The sequence below is a fragment of the Schistocerca americana genome, chromosome 2 (genome assembly GCF_021461395.2).
Source record: "Schistocerca americana isolate TAMUIC-IGC-003095 chromosome 2, iqSchAmer2.1, whole genome shotgun sequence".
Taxonomy (NCBI): domain Eukaryota; kingdom Metazoa; phylum Arthropoda; class Insecta; order Orthoptera; family Acrididae; genus Schistocerca; species Schistocerca americana.
This window is the reverse complement of record NC_060120.1, coordinates 617,084,035-617,103,087: the sequence shown is the minus strand read 5'-3', so window position 1 is coordinate 617,103,087 and position 19,053 is coordinate 617,084,035. Positions and strand designations below refer to the sequence as shown.

General features: G+C 36.4%; 1 protein-coding gene across 1 annotated transcript in view; it reads right to left on the bottom strand.

Moving 5' to 3' along the window:
- The window catches only part of LOC124591967 (cullin-3), a 223,297-nt gene that overhangs the window by 8,433 nt on the left and 195,811 nt on the right, over positions 1 to 19,053 (bottom strand). The window contains exons 12-14 of the mRNA XM_047131784.1: positions 12,501 to 12,670; positions 2,456 to 2,594; positions 1,658 to 1,785 (exon numbers count right to left, since the gene is read on the bottom strand). Coding sequence (XP_046987740.1) covers positions 1,658 to 1,785; positions 2,456 to 2,594; positions 12,501 to 12,670 — 437 coding nt within the window. The remainder of the gene's footprint in view (positions 1 to 1,657; positions 1,786 to 2,455; positions 2,595 to 12,500; positions 12,671 to 19,053) is intronic.

The window sequence follows — 19,053 nt, the reverse complement described above, 5'->3', positions numbered from 1 at the left end:
TTTATGTAAACTGAAGTTACCATCTCACTGTTGATTCAGTCACTTGTCACATTAAATCTCCATTAGCTCCTTTATGAACCCTGCATACTAGTTCAGCAGTTCCAATATTATTTTGGTATGTCTCTCAACATTTCGAAATATAGAAGTAAGATGTAAAGAACATGGTTACAACTGACTTAAGCAGCTATCCAAAAAAGCAAGAGGCAGCTTTCTTCACTTGTGAGTATACCATTGAACTTTGTTTATTTATCATACAACATGTGTGTCGCATTGCATACTAACTTTTGCAAAAAACATCATTTAGTTATCTTGACTCGTTTTAGATAAGATGATTTTTATGACCACGAGTTGAGATGTGCAAAGAGATGAATAGGTATGTTGTGCGCGACCGTCCTTCAGCTATGAAACTTGAGAATGAAGTGAGATAGTCTTCTGCTCTCAACTTTAAATACAATTTCAATATCTTATCTACATTTCATTTACTGTTAAGTAGGCGCTAAAATCAACTATACACAAAGTTTACACAGGATGTTTTAACGCTGCAAAATCTTTAAAATTTTATGCCGCGTTTTACTTAATTCAGTGAAACATAGAGGTACGATGGATAACGAAAAGAAATTCCGTTCTTTATGGAGTGGAAATAACAGACTGTAAGATGCACAAAAATCAAATTATTTCATCTAATAGTTTTCAAAAAATCAGATGATAAGTATTTCGTATTGACCAGAACGTTGTCTGTCAGTACACGCAACAGTATTTGGTGAGCAAGTCTGTAGCAGTGGAAAAGTTAATGAACAAGGATAGAAGCTTCAACTAAAAGCATGTGATCCAGCACTCAGTTCGCACAGTTTTCATCAGGTAATGTATAAATCAACAAAAGGAATGCTTAAGGAGGGGTTTTTCAGCTGAATGTGATTGCTAGTGTCAGCAAAAAAACACTGCAATAAAAGATTAGGTGCAGTTTTCCCAGTTTGCAGTTTGCTTAGTGTTTAGAAAGTGAGCACGTGAGTTCCAAGTTCAATAACCAAATGACTGTTTGAAGAGCTATCTACATATTATCGAAAAATGACAACATTTATTCATCTTAAAATGAGAGTAAGAAAACAACTACTTTATAGGTACTAAGCGTAGAGCCTCACCTTATTTAAACATACAACCCCCCCCCCCCCCCACACACACACACACACACACACACGCACACACACACACACACGCACACACACACACACACGCACACACACACACACACACACACACACACACTTTTCCCAAACTGAGTATTTGAAAACAGATTCAATTTTGCACCCACGAAACCTTTCCAAGGGGATAAATTGCAAGCAGTAGTTAAACAGCTGTCTGCCAGTGGCATAAGCCGAAAACATGGAGTGTCTATACCCATGGAAAGATCAAGTTCTGGCAGAATGAGCACAGAGCAGCAATGAACAAGTCATTATGTCTTACATCAACATGACAACTGAAAAACTGCTTGGAAAATTTAGCAGCCTTAGTAAAGCTTTTAAAAGTTTTCATTTTTCACTTACAGATGCTAATTTTTTACCTCCTCCTTGAACAAAATTACCACCTGTAAGCATAAAATGACAACTTGAAGTAACACACAGTTATTTATTAACTTATACATAGTGCATTACACATTTACCTATCCTCTGGTGTTCTTGCTAAGTACTCCCTCTCAATTAATCCTTCTATCCTCTTCTTGATTATAACAGGTGACGGAAGAAATCGACTTTTCAACTGTTCCGTTACCTCTGTTACAAGGACGTTGTGCTGAAATCAATCCAATTAATTGTAAATGGCACATGTTACTACCAAATGTTAAAGCAGAAGTGACAACTAACTAAAAATGACTCATAGAACTTTTATCAGAAGTGCATATGAGCAGATCCTAGGACTGGAAGAAATGTGAATGACCCTCCTTAACATATCGTGATCAAAATATGTGGCTGCAAATCTGTGAAACTGCTTCAATCATCTATAATTACCTTGTATTAAATGTCTATTGAAGTCCAGCTGCAGCCTGAAACTGCAGTTGGTCACGAACATACAGGAGAATGAATATACTGGCAAACAGCAATACTTTTAGTTTTTACATTCAATATTAAAATTTAAAAAATAATTACATTACTTTAAAAGAAATTTTAAGTGGTTGCATCTATCACTGTTATAGCGATAAGTTTTACTTAAATAAAGTATGAACAAACATGTAGGAAAAAACATAACTGGCAACTATTGTCTTTTACAGTTACTGAACCCACTGCAGCATTGGTAGTTACCAAGTACTGTCTCAGGTGTGTACCAGTACCACATCTGGCAATATGTTGGGACTGCAAGGTCAGTTCATTCATATAATCCAAAATTACACAGCTATAATGAAATCAGGAATGTCCCACAAAAGAATGTGGTACATAATAAGCTGAAGGAAAGACACTGCACTTACAGTCATTCTCTTGCGCGCTTTCATAATTCGTACAATAGCTGCTTCAATTTCATGTTTTCTGTCTTCATCAACTTTATTACGTGTTTCTCGTCTCTCTGGCTCAGACTCTCCCTTTGCTGCAACTGTCTGAATCTTTACCCTAAAATAAGCAGTTTACAGAATTAGTTTGCTTTCTCATTCAGCTACAACGAATGTAATATCTATTTTAAACCAAACTTGTACATAAACACAGTCTGTGAGGCATAGAGTTAGAAATAGCAAACATATCATAAACAGGGAAGAGGAAGTGACTGAAGATGAGATGGGGATGTACACCACAAGAAGAATTCAACAAAGCACTAGACGATCTAAACTGAAACAAGGCACATGGAACAGACAACAGCCATTCCACATATATGCCGGATATTTGAGATTGATGGGGGAATGCACTCGTATTTGAAGGAGGCAGGCACTAACACATGAGGGTATTACCAAAATAGCAAATTACTGAGTCATGGTTGCAAAATATTAACACAAAGTGTCAATTTAAAAAATTGAATGACGTAGAAGGTAACCAAAGGTGCATTTGGGTTTCCAAGAAACGGAGGAAAATGAAAAACAATATTAATGACCTTCACAGAAGACAGATTAAAGAAAGAAACCTACATTTCCAGCATTTGCACATTCAGAAAAAGTGTTTGCCAATGCTGACTACCGAGCGGTTCTAGGCGCTACAGTCTGGAACCGCGCGACCGCTACGGTCGCAGGTTCGAATCCTGCCTCGGGCATGGATGCGTGTGATGTCCTTAGGATAGTTAGGCTTAAGTAGTTCTAAGTTCTAGGGAACTAATGACCTCAGAAGTTAAGCCCCATAGTGCTAGAGCCATTTGAACCAATGCTGACTACAATACAGTCTTTGCATCTCTCAAGTTATTAGTGATACAATACAGAGAACAAAGTTCATCTCTCACCTGTGTAACAGTTGAACAATGGAGAATCTGGGATGGAATAACAATATGGCGTTAATGCCAGACAGGCACATAGACAATATCTAGCTGTTTTTTTATCAATGTGTTTCCTCTAAGAGGTGGATAACAATCTATACATTTAATACTGTTATATAATAGTTGGTGACATGAAATGGAGGCAGTAATTCTGAACTTATAACCGTAGTTAATTTTCTGACTTTTTTGACCAATTTTATTCGATAATTACCATATGTAATCGAGCATACAAGACCCAGAATATAAGAACCCCCATTTTTAAAGAGATTCCTTGGGAAAAAGTAATTTTTAACATATTCTGACTAATGAAAATTAGAAACTGTTTTACTGACATTGAGTATCTGCATAATATGTTAGCATTACACCTATTTCAAACTTCGGCCACTTACTGATTGTCTACATTATGATAATACAGAAGGACAATTTCTAAGAATGCCTATCAAATGCGCTGGCCCCTTGCGATGTAGATCAAATGTGTGACTCTACTGTAATAAACATTGCTTTACCTACCTTCTACCATGATTTAATTTTTAAAAAATTGATTTACTCAGTGTACTCATACAAATCAATCAGCGTGCAGCTCTGTGTTGCTACTATGCAACTGATTTGTGCAAGCAGACTGAAAAAGTAATTCAGTATTTTAAAATTAAACCATGGGAGAAGGTAGGTATTATGTTTATTAACAACAGAGTCACACATTCAATATATGTCACTAGGGACCAGTGCATTTGATAGGCAGTCATTCTTGGAAATTACCACAAAAAGAAATAAAATAAACAAAAACAAAAAGAAATAGTTTACACTAATTTTATCTTCACTATCTTTGTTGCTTACCATGTCATCTTTGGTATCATTATTTTTAATCACTATCATCGTCCTAATAGTACAGTTGTGAAATGTATATCTTTGGCATCACAAATATTTTCACTGTTTCTTCCGTATATGTTGCGATATCTGAAGTTATGGTACGATGGAACTTGAGAATGCAGCCGAATTTTTTGCTGAAAATATATTGGAAATCACTTCTATACTGATGTGAGGATGTTACAAAGTGTCTTGCTTCCAAACATATCGTCTGCCTGTTAATCTTTCACTGGCTGCGTAAAACCAGCAGCTGACATGTCACCTTCCCTTTCCATCATACCTCACAGTGAGTGTCGACGACATTGTTACAAGAAACGTAAGTATTCCACTGGCTCCTGTCTAGACGTTTACTGCCTCCTGCAGAATTGTATACCACTGTCATGTAACCGTCCAATTTTAAGGTCAATTCCAGTAGAATTCAGGCAAACTGAGTTTAAATGCGGTAGACGTTAATAAAAAGCCAAGTAAGTGGTGCAGGTTCCCATGGTTCACAGTGTGACATAATTTGCAACCCACTCACCACTCCCCTCCCTTCACTCATCACCATTCTCAGCCAAGCCAATACTGCTGCTCCCCTCCAACCCTTCCACAATCCTGTGCCCAAGTAATCGTGAAAAACAATCTGCGATGACTTCGATGGTGCAGGTCATATGTGCAACAACACCAACTACTTCATAACTAGAAGATTGCAATCAAGTTCAGTAAAATTCTCACACTTTCACTAGTCCCATGATCTAGTGACATCCATTGGTACTATCTCCACAATAAGCCTTGCTGCTGGGATTTATTCACGTGATAACAATTACAGACACTTTACTATGATTTACTTAGTTTTCCAGACATTTAATTCTGGATGAATTTGATTTATTGTTTCATCTGAATGTCGTCATCTGTTCTAAAGCTGATTATGGTAATGTTTCACCCAGTATTCCAATACATGAATACTGGCCGAATTTCTCATTTGTGACTCACCTGGTAAATCATTACAGTATCTCATAATCAAATAAAATACTGCCTTGTGTTCACTATCATTTAATGTTTTTTGAAGGACAGCACGTTCACTTTTCAATGTTAAGTTTACTTACAAAGAACCACAAATGTATGAATATGGTATTCATACATGTTCGAGAATTTTTATTGCAAAACTGTTCAAATACGACACAAGCTTGCAAGATGTTAGTGTTAAACTCTGTATCATTCTCTGTTTCATAAAACTTAAATTTTACGCAGAGCAACACACTGCTGTGTTGGCTAGTTCATTGTGCCTCGCACATCCCTTGCACTAGTGCCACGAAAGTCAAATGCCACATGTTCAAGCAAGGTCAATACCCTATTGACCAAGTGTTCGAGCAAGGTCAATACCTTATCTCCAGCCTGTTCAAGCACAAGTAACGTTTGCCCTACCTACCCTCGTAAATTTTTCAAAATAAATCTGCACTTGATCTCAATAACCCAAGTATCCTTTGTAAATGTAAGACGACCCCTACATCAATCTGTTAAATAACGTAAAAACATAGACCACAGCAACAATAGTCTAATACGCAAATATGAGATGATCCCGTAGTTTTCTAATGACGAAGTTGGGGAAAAAATGTTGGGCTTATAATTGAGTAAACGCGATATAGGGTGGTGCATAAGTTTGTAGTGTTTTTCCGTAGATTTAATAAACAACAGATACATACAACAGATACATATAACAGAGACTTTAGTCATCACCAATGTTTTCTCCTTCACTATTTACAACAGTTTGTCAATGCTGGGGTAAATTTTTGGTTCCATAACTGTAGAAAAACATGTTCAGAGCACATTTTAATCTGGAAATGAAGTTCCTTGAAGGGTGTTCAATAGAGAGCAGAAAAGGTGAAAATCTGAGGGTGCAAGATGAGGCGGATAATGTTGCTGCAGAATGACTTCATAGCTTGACTCCTGTATAATGTTTTTGTTAGTCTAGCAAAATGTGGGCAGGTGTTATCATGGAGTTGCATCACTTCACACAGACTTCCTGGAGTGGGTCTACAAGGCGTTAAAAACAGTCATTGATAACAAAGGCCAGCAATTTGTAGTACACTACACCATCACTGTTCCACCAGGCACATAACATTATCTTTTGTGGATGCACACAGGCCTTTGTACAGGGAGTTGCTGCTTCTTTTGGGCTCAACTATTCCTTTCTTTTCCTTATGTTAGCATGTTGTTGTTGTTGTTGTTGTTGTTGTGGTCTTCAGTCCTGAGACTGGTTTGATGCAGCTCTCCATGCTACTCTATCCTGTGCAAGCTTTTTCATCTCCCAGTACCTACTGCAACCTACATCCTTCTTAATCTGATTAGTGAATTCATCTCTTTGTCTCCCTCCATGCTGCCCTCCAATACTAAATTGGTGATCCCTTGATGCCTCAGAATATGCCCCACCAACAGATCCCTTCTCCTAGTCAAGTTGTGCTACAGATTTCTCTTCTAAAAATGGTTCAAATGGCTCTGAGCACTATGGGACTTAACATCTAAGGTCATCAGTCCCCTAGAACTTAGAACTACTTAAACCTAACTAACCTAAGGACATCACACACATCCATGCCCGAGGCAGAATTCGAACCTGCGACCGTAGCGAAATTTCTCTTCTCTCCAATTATATTCAATACCTCCTCATTAGTTATGTGCTCTACCCATCTAATCTTCAGCAGTCTTCTGTAGCACCACATTTTGAAAGCTTCTATTCTCTTCTTGTCTAAACTATTTATCGTCCACGTTTCACTTCCATACATGGCTACACTCCATCCAAATACTTTCAGAAACGACTTCCTGACACTTAAATATAAATGTTAGCATAAATACACCATTTCCAGTCACCAGTAGTGATATAGGATAGCATAGAGTGGTGTTGGCCACAAGCCAATTGCTGATGACCAGTTGCTATTTCTGTGATTTTGGCTTCAAGCATGCGGTACCTATACATTCGATTTTTGAATCTTTCCCATTGCGTGCAAGTGTTGCACAATGGTGGAATGATCACAGTTCACACCATTTGCTAGTTCTCGAGTACAATGATGTGGATCGGTGTGGATTCATGCGTTTACACGATCTTCATTAAACCCTGAAGGGGTCTTCCTGAATGTGGAAAGTCACTAATGTCAAAACACTTCTCTTTTAAACAACAAAACCATTTTCTTGCTGTGCTCTGTACAATGGTACCCCCATACACAGCGCAAATGTTTCTAGCTGTCTCCATTGCTGCCACCCTTCTGCTGAACTCATACACAAGAGTTATGTTGGAAATGTTCAGACTTTTCCACTTGGCATTCCATTTTCTAGTGTCCACAGTGCCCCTCACCTCCAAATGACAAAAAGACAATATGTAAACTCAAATAGCAACAGTGAACTACAAATAAAAAATGCAAATTGATAAATAAACTCATAGCATCTGGAATACCAATATACAAAACAAAAACGCTATGACTAATGGGTATCACATGATCTAAGCCAAAATCACAAAAATCAGCAGGTGGCCTTATGTGCATTTCTGCTTGCTTGTCATCATCAATTGGCTCATGAATAACACCAACCATTCCTATCCTGTATTGTTACTGGTGATGAGAAATAGTGTCCACAGCAGTGGTGTGATGTACTATGAATTGCTTCCTTGAGGTGTAACCAACAACTGATATGTCATGCAGATGCAATTGAGGAATACTGATCACAAAGACTGTGTAAAGGGATGTTACTCCGCAATAATGCCCACCCGCTTTTTGCTAGACTGGCAAAAACCACTATATATGGAAGACATGTTAGGAAGTCCTTTTGCATCCACATTATTCACCTGATCTTGCACCTTCAGATTTTCACTTGTCTGCTCTATATCGAACAACTCTTCAAGGAACTTCCAATCCAGATGATAATGCGCTCCGAATATGACATGAAGTGCTCTTTTCTTCAAAACCACATGATTGCTACAGTTGCACAATTGAAAATTTGCCACAGTATTCACAGACTACTATAAACAGAGAAGGAGAATGTATTAAAGATGAGTCAAGTCTCTGTTATGTGAGTCTGTTGCTTTTCTTATAAACTTATAGAAAAATGATACAAACTTACGCATCAACCCAATACATCCAACATTATAACAGTGTCCCCTGTAGACTATGTAGATAGAGCCGAACACACACACGCACGTCACCCACAGCTAGAGGGTTAAGAAGGGAGTTACAGTCTAACTCCCAAGTTATTCATTGTGTATACTGACCAAGCAATGTAGGAAACCCAGGAGAAATTAGAAAAGAGAATTAAAGAAATGAAAACTTTTGGGAGTTTCCAATGACACAGTAATTAGGTCACACATGGCAAACAACTCTGATCAGCAAAAGGGAATGGGTAGTACCTTGAAAATAAGTTATAAAATGAATGTAAAGAAATGAAAAATACAGGTGCTGAAACGTAGTGTGATTAAATTGGGCAACACTGAGAATATTAAATTAGGAAATAAGACACTAAGTATAGAATGTGAGTCTTGCTATTGATGAACGAGATACTAAATGTAGTAGGTGAGTTTTGCTATTTGGACAGTAAAATAACTGACAGTGACTGAAGTAGGAAGGACAAAAAATAGAGACTGACACCGTCAAGAAAAGCTTTTCTGAAAAACAGAAAAATTTTAACACCAAATACAGATTCAAGTGCCAGCAATTCTTTTATCAAAGTATCTGTCTGGATTAAAACTTTATATGCAAGTGAAAACTGGACAATAAACCGCAAATAAGAAGTGTATACCGTGTATATTGGAAGCTAAGCCACACTTTTTCCAGTTTGCAGCATCAAAAAACCACTGCAACTGAGAATGAAGTGCAAAGCAAATGGAAGTTCTGAAAAATGGCACTAGGAGCCACCACAACTAAGTTTTGCTGTCAAATATAAGCAGTGAATTTTGTGAAGTGCTGGTGTTAGTGAACCATAATGATGTGCTTCCATTATAGTGCCAAATTCAAGAAGGAAGGTACATCATCTGCAGAAATAAGTTCTAATCATGTTGCAGGTATGCGATACAGGATGGTGACTGCAAAGAGACAAATTATTCCAGCACCAAGAAGGCCTTTAGTGGGTCAAAACATGGCCGGTATCATGCTCTTCAAGTAATTTTAAACAAGTTTGTTAACAAATAGCATCAAAAATGCCTGCCGTGAATGCTGAAATTTTAAAAATTAAGGCACATGAAATTGCTTCAGTGCAAAAAATCAAAACTTTTAACGCTAACTGCAACTGGATCAGTCTTTTCATGAATCATTGGGGTTTTTCACTTCAGAGGCGAACTTAAATTGCACTGAGGTTGCCAAAAATATGAAAAAAAACTTGTGGCACTTCAGCGGTTCATAATCAGATGGTGTGCTGAAAACTAATATCTTCTTGGCCCGATAGGACATGCTGACCAAACTCCTGCATATTTTGACATGCCGTCGAATTATACAGTTGATGCCAGAGAAAAGAAAGATATAAATATTCATTTATCAGAGTGAAAAACTGCAGCTGTCCATCATGATTACTTCTACAGCAGATGGATATGAATTGGCTCCATTTGTAGTTTTCAAGTGAAAGACGTAATTGTAATTCAAAGCATTTCCATAAACTGTGATTTGTATGAGCAAATGAAAGCGGGTGATTTTGGAGGACATGGTGCTGGAATGGATTAGGCTTGTCATAGTGCAATGCTTGATTTACACAATCTGCTGGTGTTAGATGTGTACACAGGCCATACAACACCTGCAGTAAGACAAAAACTGTTAGAAAGCAAATGGGACTTGACTGTAATTCCAGGCATGATGATTTCAATTCTGCAAATACTTGACATCCTTTTGAATAAGGAAAAGCTTAAATGAGTTTAAACAGACTGGCTTTCAAATAATGACAGACAACTGACACCAACAGGACATGTAAAACATGCAATTTTATCGCAAATGAGCCAATGGCTTGATGACACATAGAACTGTGTTCCAAATCATACTGTGCAACAGACATTTAAAAAATGTTTGATATCACATGCAATAGATGGTATGGAGGACGATGCTCTGTACAAAGAACTAAGCAACAAGAGTCCTCCATTTCTGACCAGTTTGATGCAGCCTGCCACGAATTCCTTTCCTGTGCCAACCTCATCTCCGAGTAATACTTTCAACCTACGTCCTCAATTATTTGCTGGATGTATTCCAATCTCTGTCTTCCTCTACAGTTTTTGCCCTCTACAACTCCCTCTAGTTGAAGTCATTCCCTGATGTCTTAACAGATGTCGTATCACTCTGTCCCTTCCCTTGTTGGTGTTTTCCACACTTTTCTTTCCTCTATCCAATTATCCGCAGAACCTCTTCCTTCCTTACCTTACTAGTCCATCTAATTTTCAACATTTGTCTGTAACACAACATCTCAAATACTTCAATTATCTTTTTTTTTCTGGTTTTCCCACAGTGCATGTTTCACTACTACACAATGCTGCGCTCCAAATGTACACTCTCAGAAATTTCTTCCTCAAATTAAGGCCGATGTTTGATACTAGTAAAACTTTCCTTAGCCAGGAATTCCCTTTTTGCCACCACTAATCTGCTTTTGATGTCCTCCTTTCACTCTCCGTTGTTTGTTATTTTACTACCTAGGTAGTAGAATTTCTTAACTCTATCTATTTCGTGACCATCAATCCTGATGTTTTAAGTTTCCCCCTGTTCTCATTTCTGCTACTTCTCATTACTTTTGTCTATCTTTGATTTACTCTCAATCCATATTCTGTACTCATTAGATTGTTCATTCCATTCAGCGGATAATGTAATTCTTATTCACTTTCACTCAGGAATGCAATGTCATCAGCAAATCGTATCATTGATATCCTTTCACCTTGAATTTTAATTCTATTCCTGAATCTCTGTTTTATTTCCATCATTGCTTCTTGGATGTACAGATTGAACAGTAGGGGCATAAGACTACATCCCTGCCTTAAACCCTTTTTAGTCTGAGCAGTTGGTTCTTGGTCATCCACTCTTATTATTTATTCCCTCTTGGCTCTTGTACATAGTGTATATTACCAATCTCTCTCTATAGCTTACCCCTATTTATCTAATAATTTCAAACATCTTGCACCATTTTATATTGTCGAATTCTTTTCCCAGGTCAACAAATTCTATGAACGGCTCAATTTTTCTTTAAATCAAGTGATAGTGATTCATAATTATCTAACTGATCTTTTCAATATTTCACAAAATTTGCATGATAAATATAATGAAATTTTGTTTTATATTTCCGCCTTTAATTTCATTCTTATTCTATAAGCATTGCTGGCCATACAACTGAAGTCTTCACTAAAAACCTACTATGCAAAAAGCCAATTGGCAAGACTCTGTGTACAATTTACGTCAACACTGCTTACATCACGTCTTCAATGTTTCCCTACGAGTGACGAGATATGGTTCCTATGAATTGTGATTCATGTACTGTCTTCATCTGAAGAATAATACAAATATAAACATTATGCCATGTATTCTTTAGTGTTAACTGCTACCTCATTTAAACCGTGCTTGTCTAACAAACTTGAGTGAGACAACAGCAAACGTGGAAGAATGAAAGTATTATGTAATGTTTATATTCATATTATTCTTATGCTGAATAGTGATAAGTCAAAAATGAAGCACAGCAACTGACTTGTAGTATTAATTTTTAAATCTTGTAAGACTATAAATTCTGCGCAGACAAGTTATGTGGTTTTTAAATGTTTGAAAGAGTAAATTAATCTACAAAATAACCTTGCTTTAGCTCAACTGCTAAGCTTACAACTTCAAAACAACTACCACTGCTGTAACCTTCATCCACTCTATCTAATTTTGTATCTCATATTAGAATGAACCAACTTCGTTTCCATATTGAAGTAATTTCAAGTCTCATTTTTCAAGTGTGGCTTTGATTTCCTTTAATTCTGGGTCTCATTTTTCGGGTGCAGCTTAGATTTGGGTAAGAACGGTAAAAGCTTTTAAAGTACAGTGTTACATACTAATTCTGAGATAGCAACGACAGATTGCTACTCACCGCACAGAGGCGGCACTGAGCAGCAGATATTATTTAGCTACTGATTAAATTCCTTCATCAGATGAAGGAAAACGCGCGCGCCCACACACACACACACACACACACACACACACACACACACACACACAAATGATTCTTGCTACGAAAAACTGTACCTGTGGAGTTTTGAAGTAAAGGAATCATTTACATAAAACAAATGATTTGGCTCAATGTCCTTGGTTTTTGGGTTTTTAATTAAAACTCGCTGTGTTGCCTTTCCCATAGCCAAGGATTGCAAGGCACGGATCAAATCTCTTTCAGGTATGTCTGTTTCACTTTGGATTTCCTGCAATGAAAAGAAGTTAATTCAGTGAAACTAAAGCTTATAGCATGGTCACCGCCAGCTCCAAGTATATGTTCAAATCTGCACTTAAGTGAAATAATTTTGTTCTGCCAATTACAGAGGAGTGACTTAGTAATATGTAACAGTTCCATTAGAATCTTTCAATGAGAGTCAAATTTCATCTCACTGAAACAACAAAATTATGAATATAAATTTTTTTTGTCTTGGGTGACAACTGAAGTGTTTATCAATTTGTTGAGAAATTTAAAAACATAAATGTAGACCATTTTTTTGCAGTTCTGAAGCAATTTTTATTCCTTCAGAAAATCTTTATTGTTAAGACCTGGCTGGCATTACAGTACTACATAACAGACACTTTGCCATATCAGAACTCACTGTTATCATCCTTGGAGAAACAATAACCTTAGGCTACGAATACAAACATGTAAGGAATTGAGGCCACAAGAGTTATGAGCTAACCATAGCATCTTGGGCTGAAACGCATTTCAGCCTGTGATGTAGGAGCTGGTGGTCATGGGTGCATGAGGTTGGTTTGCTTGTGTATATGAATGCTGTGTGTTTCTCTTTTGCTGAAAGCTTTATGTAAGTGTCTTTTAATTGTGCCTGTCTGCAACTTCACATGTCTTCTTTACAGTAAATAGCACTGTGTCTTTTCCTGCATTGTTAAAATATGCTGTCTCTTATTTTAAGGATTCCAAAGATAAAATTTACAATAAATCAAAATTTTCCAGAAAAACTTTGTGTTTCTGTCATATACAAATCCATTTTAAGGGAGCTGAGTTGGTTTAGAACCATCTACATATTTCATTATAATGTGCACAAGATTTCTTGAAAGAGAACACACCAATCTAAGTTGTACTTTTGATGCAAGACAAAAGACATATTTTATCAAAATGAACCAAAGATAGCTGTAAGTGTGCAGAACTGAGCAGTAAAAGCCTCGCAGTTTAGTAAATTATAAAAACCATTACCACACAACCTGAAATGTAACCATGATACAGTGCATTAATTTCCAGAGGATGATGGTCGAGACATACGTAATACTTTCATGTACAGCAATCATGAAACACAGGTGCATTAACGAACATATTAACCAATAATGCAAAATACTTCTAATCAAATGATGAAAAAGAGATTTCAAATTTACAGACAATTTACAACTCAAAAAGGATTTTTTACAGACACATTAACTGTTCATAAAACTGCAATGCATTTGGCCTTATCTCTTCTAAATGCACAAAGAATAAGAATAAATGAAAGGGTACAGTTAACTGTTAAGAAGAGTATTAAAAAGAAACATTTATAAAAAAATTTTTGAATATGTACCCGAGAAGTTAGCATGCTATTTGACTGTGGCAGTGAACTTAATTTACCACAGCAAAATGTTACAAAAAATGGATGCTCCAAAATTGCAGAATACAGATGCACTTTTGACAGCATTTTCTGGTGGGGGTGCGGGACACTGTTTTTTTCACAAATAAGTACTGTTAAGCTTGACAACATGAAAACTGAAATGTATTTAGCCGTGGTAGTTGGCATCCACCATCTACATCAAACTGAAGTTTTAATAAACAACAATGCTGTTCCTATTCAGGAAGCAAGAATGGGAAGCTCATATCACGAGTATCTGTACAACAGACAAACCAGAATTAGATACCGAAAGCTCTGTTAGTGATGAAAGAAAGACACATGTAAGATTTGGTGACTAATTATACCCAACAAAGATGAAGTCCACTGATATCACAATCGGAATTATTGTGAGAGAAGAGCAACTGACCCAGAAGATTGTAACCAGAGTAAAATAACTTGTTGGCAACCAAGCCATAGTGTGACTTGATCAAGGAATAATAGAAATAAACTCATTCAAATAGGCTAAACAGGTTGAAATTGTGAAAAAGAAAAAAAGGAGAGCATCGCCTCCATAATGAATACGGAAAACTAAATCTAATGAGAGTAAACGATCTTTTAGACAGATACCTGTTTGTTTTGCAAACTAGATCACAAGAATGCATTTTTTCACTTCGATGTTCAAGGTGAAAGCCAAAAGTATACTTCATTAGCAACACTCAGGGCAATTTCAGTTCAATTAAGCTCCACTTTTTTCATCAAATTTGTCTGCTATCTTCCAGCACTTTATAAACACTGATGTAGTGTGTTTGCTTGAGAGACCACCATTTTTAGTTACTGGCACAATATCGTAACAGTGGTACCGAGTGAAGATGAGGCACATCATCAGTTTGGTTTAGTGTTAAAAACAGCAACGTAATACAGTTGGGAAATTAATTTTGCAAAATGTCAGTTCTTCAAGAGAATTTTTAAGTTTGTTAGATACTTTATAGATTATGAACAAATCCTATATCCTCCGGAGAACACAAAAACTGTTCAAAACTTTCCACAGCTTAAATCTACTTGAGCAGTTGAAACTTTCCTAGAACTAACTTTATATTTTAGTAATTTTACCTCACATTACTCTACACTTGCCAAATCTCTGCGAGATTTACTGAGGAGTGATTGTGACTAAGTTTTACAAAATACGGAGGGAGCTTTCAGGTGCTCAAAATATCCTTTCATCGGATACAATTTTAAATATCCACAACCAAAAATTCAAAACTGAACTATACAATGATGAATGCAAAGAAGGCTTTGAATTGTGTTACACTGAGAACTCGATTATCTGGACTTCAGTTATACAGTTTGGTGATTATCTGAACTGTCTCAATTGTGAGCAAATATCTTTGTAGCCTAGTCTGTGTGTGCACAGACATGTCACACTGCCACTATCCACCTGTGCACTGCACAATCTCTGCCCCACACATTTCATTACTATCCGATTTACACAAGGCATGTTTCATCACTGCTTGAGTTAGACAGTTGCCAATCAGAATGCTGCTGCAATGTGCCGTGTCTCCGGTTAAAAATGTCAAAGCACAAGAGGGTTGTGTTATAAAGATAAAACAAACACCAAGTTTGATTCCGCTTTCCAAGCAGTAAAAGATACAGTAATCAATCACAAATAATGTTCATTGCAAATCCAGATTTCAGTCATAGTGTAGCCACCTTAAGTGTTTGTAATGTTTTAACTTACATTTACTGCACTTAAGATGGCCACACAGTGACAAAAATCAGGATTTCCATTAAACATTATTTGCGACTTATTGCTGTGCCATTTACTACTAAAAATACAATATTGATTGATTAAAGAAATGAGAATCGGGTTGTATATTAGCTGATGGGTAGCATGGCATTGGTACTTTTAGAAAAAGCAATGTTAAGAAGAATACCAATTCAATTTTACAGTACGCCTTACACCTGCAAACTTTACAGTGAAGATGGGAGTAAACATTGAAAAGTGATGATGAAACTGAAAAATGAAGTTTTGGAAGAAGCTTTTTATGGTTGGTTTTTGCAAAAAGATCAACTGGGCAACTGATATCTAGTCCTTTGCTCTGTGAAAACGCATCACACACTTAAAATAAATAAATAAATAAATAAATAAATAAAACTGGGTGGCGATGAATCATTTGTGGTAAGTACTGGATGGATGTAAAGATTTAAATCTCTTAATGGAATACGCCAACTGAAAATACAAGATGAAAAAAAAGTCTACTAATGTACACGCGGTTAATTCTTTTAAAGATGGTTTTAAAAAGAATTCGACAAAAAGACTTAAGATTTGGACTTCATGATGCTAATAATGAAGCTGCATGCTGATGAAGCTGGATTAAATCTGAAATCATTACTGTCAATATCTGTGGTTTCCTTGCAAGAGTGTTCCACTCCAAGATATAAATGTATGTAGTAAAGAGTGAGTACATGAATAAACACCGAAAATCACTGACAGGTATGACAAAAAATTTTATCTTTAAGTAATAAAGTTTCAAAACTAAATTGGTAAATAAGGAAAACCCCTTATTTTTAGTAGAGAATGTGCCAACCCATTCTATGGCTGAAATCCTAGAGAGAGAAAAGAGAATACATACAGTCAAATTTTTTGCCTCCTAATGTGACATCCTTGCCACAACCAATGGATTAATGTGTTTCTCAAATGAACGACTTTACAGAAAAAAACTTTTATGTGAACGTTATCTGTTGATGAAGATAACACAGAAGTCATTATGTCATGTTTCCAGCAAATGAATTTAGGAGTTTTATTATGTTACTTTATACAACTGAAGGGAAGACACTGAACAAAACCTTGAGCAGAATACTAAACAGGGAGCACAATAATTCAATAACTGATATGCATTATTCTGTAGTGGAAGAGAGAAATACATCAGCAATGTGATGCCAACAATATCAAAGAGTGGCTTCATTTGTGACAGTAATGGCCAAAGTTTTCAAATTGTGACAGATGACCAAATTGTTGAAAATATATTGCAAGCAAACGAACAGCAGGAAATGCAAGAAGATGAAATATAAGAAAATGTAGATGAAGAAAATGATGTAGGACCGCTCATGCAGACGCTTTTCAAGCCCTGGAAACAGCTTTCATATGGTCCAAAAACCAGAGTGATACCGTGAGTTCACTACAAATAAACACTCCACGATGCAGCACCAAAGAAGAGAAAAAACTTGTTTTTATTTTATTAAAAAAACTTGTTTTCATTATAAAAAAATTACTTTGTCTGTACTCCCTTAACGAACATTGATTTTTTTGTTGATTTTAGTAAGTTTAATTTATTTTTGTTGTACTGAATAAATACCTAACATTATGTATTAACCCTAGAAAGATAATCGTGTGATTACGTAACTAAAAGAAAATCACACACAGACAACGTGGGTTATGACTGTAGAGTTAATAACATGAAAATTGCTTTACTTCAAACATTCAGTTCTCCAGATTTTCAATCATCCAATTGACTTAGGGCAACAATTAGTCCAGTTAATTGAGTCTCCACTGTGTTACAAAGATGTCCAGATGGTGACAATTTCCATCCAGTCTCTTACATGAGTAAGAAAGCAACAATTCCAGAGGAAAAATATGGTAGTTATGAGCTTTTAAGTCTTGGCTCTTGTCAACACCTTAAGGAAATTCTGGGTGTATTTAATGGGAATATACTTTTTATGATGCATTCCAAAAGATCACAGATAAGAAGGGCTTGCCACCAAGGACAGCAAGCTGTGCTCTATTCTTGGAAAAGTAAGCCTACGCCACTGAAAAGTAATCTTCTTCTTGGAAAAACATGCAGATCCTTTAAGTCACTGTGTAAATATACTGTTTAATTTCACTGGTTGTTTAATAGGTGTAATCAGGATGCTGAAGAGGAAGATAGGTTAACAGAGATCAAGAACATTATCAAAGAATGTCCTTGTGAAAACTTTTTTGTCAGAGATCGAATTTGTTTTAAGTACAAAGACATAAGGGAGAATCTACTATTGCCATGCACTATGCAACACAAAATAGTCAAGATTGTGCATGAGAGATGAGATTATGCTATAAATTGAACAGAAGAGGAAACAAAACAAGATTGGACTAACAAGGTGAAAAATATTATTTTCAAATTTGTGAAAGGTTTAATTGTAAATAATAAATCGGGATAGAAGAAAGGTTTCAACCATATTGTACATATTACAAAGCCATTTAACAAATTTACCTGGCTGGGAATCCTCGTATAAAGACTAAACAAATAGCAGAACCAATTAGTACAATAGATTAGCAGGAAACTTATTTTAGGAATCAGCCCAAGTAATTACTTATAGAGGTGCTTGCTTTGCTTCTCAAGAATTTGAGCACTATCGCAGGACAGAAGGAACTGAACAAATTTTAATAACTACAGACATCCCTAGAGCCTATGGGCAGATTGAGAGGATCAGTTCTACTTTGGCTACAATCATTGCTAAGTTTGGTACAGATAACCCTACTGTATGGTACAAATTGGTACCATCAGTTCAACCTATAATGAATTCAGTATACCACAGAAGCAATGGGTAAACAACATATGAACTTTTGACAAGAGTCACGATATACACAGAGACTGATCTTCACATCACTATATTACTAACAGAAGAACTATTAATAACACGAAGACAGACACCATGAACTGAGGGAAGAACCACCAGTGCTATATTCAGCCTAAGTCTGAAGGAAGTCTTCTGATACTAAACTGATGGTCTTGTGGGGATACAATGAACACAAACTGGAACACAAAGCTGCAGGTGAATAATCTTCGTCTCTCCAGAGTTACGTAAGTTAAAACCAATTATACCTTTTATGCGTGCCAATAAGGTGATAGCCATGATGGTCACATGAGTACACTGTGTGCTGAATTTATGCAACCCTAGCCAAGTAACTAATCATCATTTGAGACACATGATTGTCAGGTTGACCAAATGTGGGATCCCGATGGGGGCTTATAGGTTTCCTT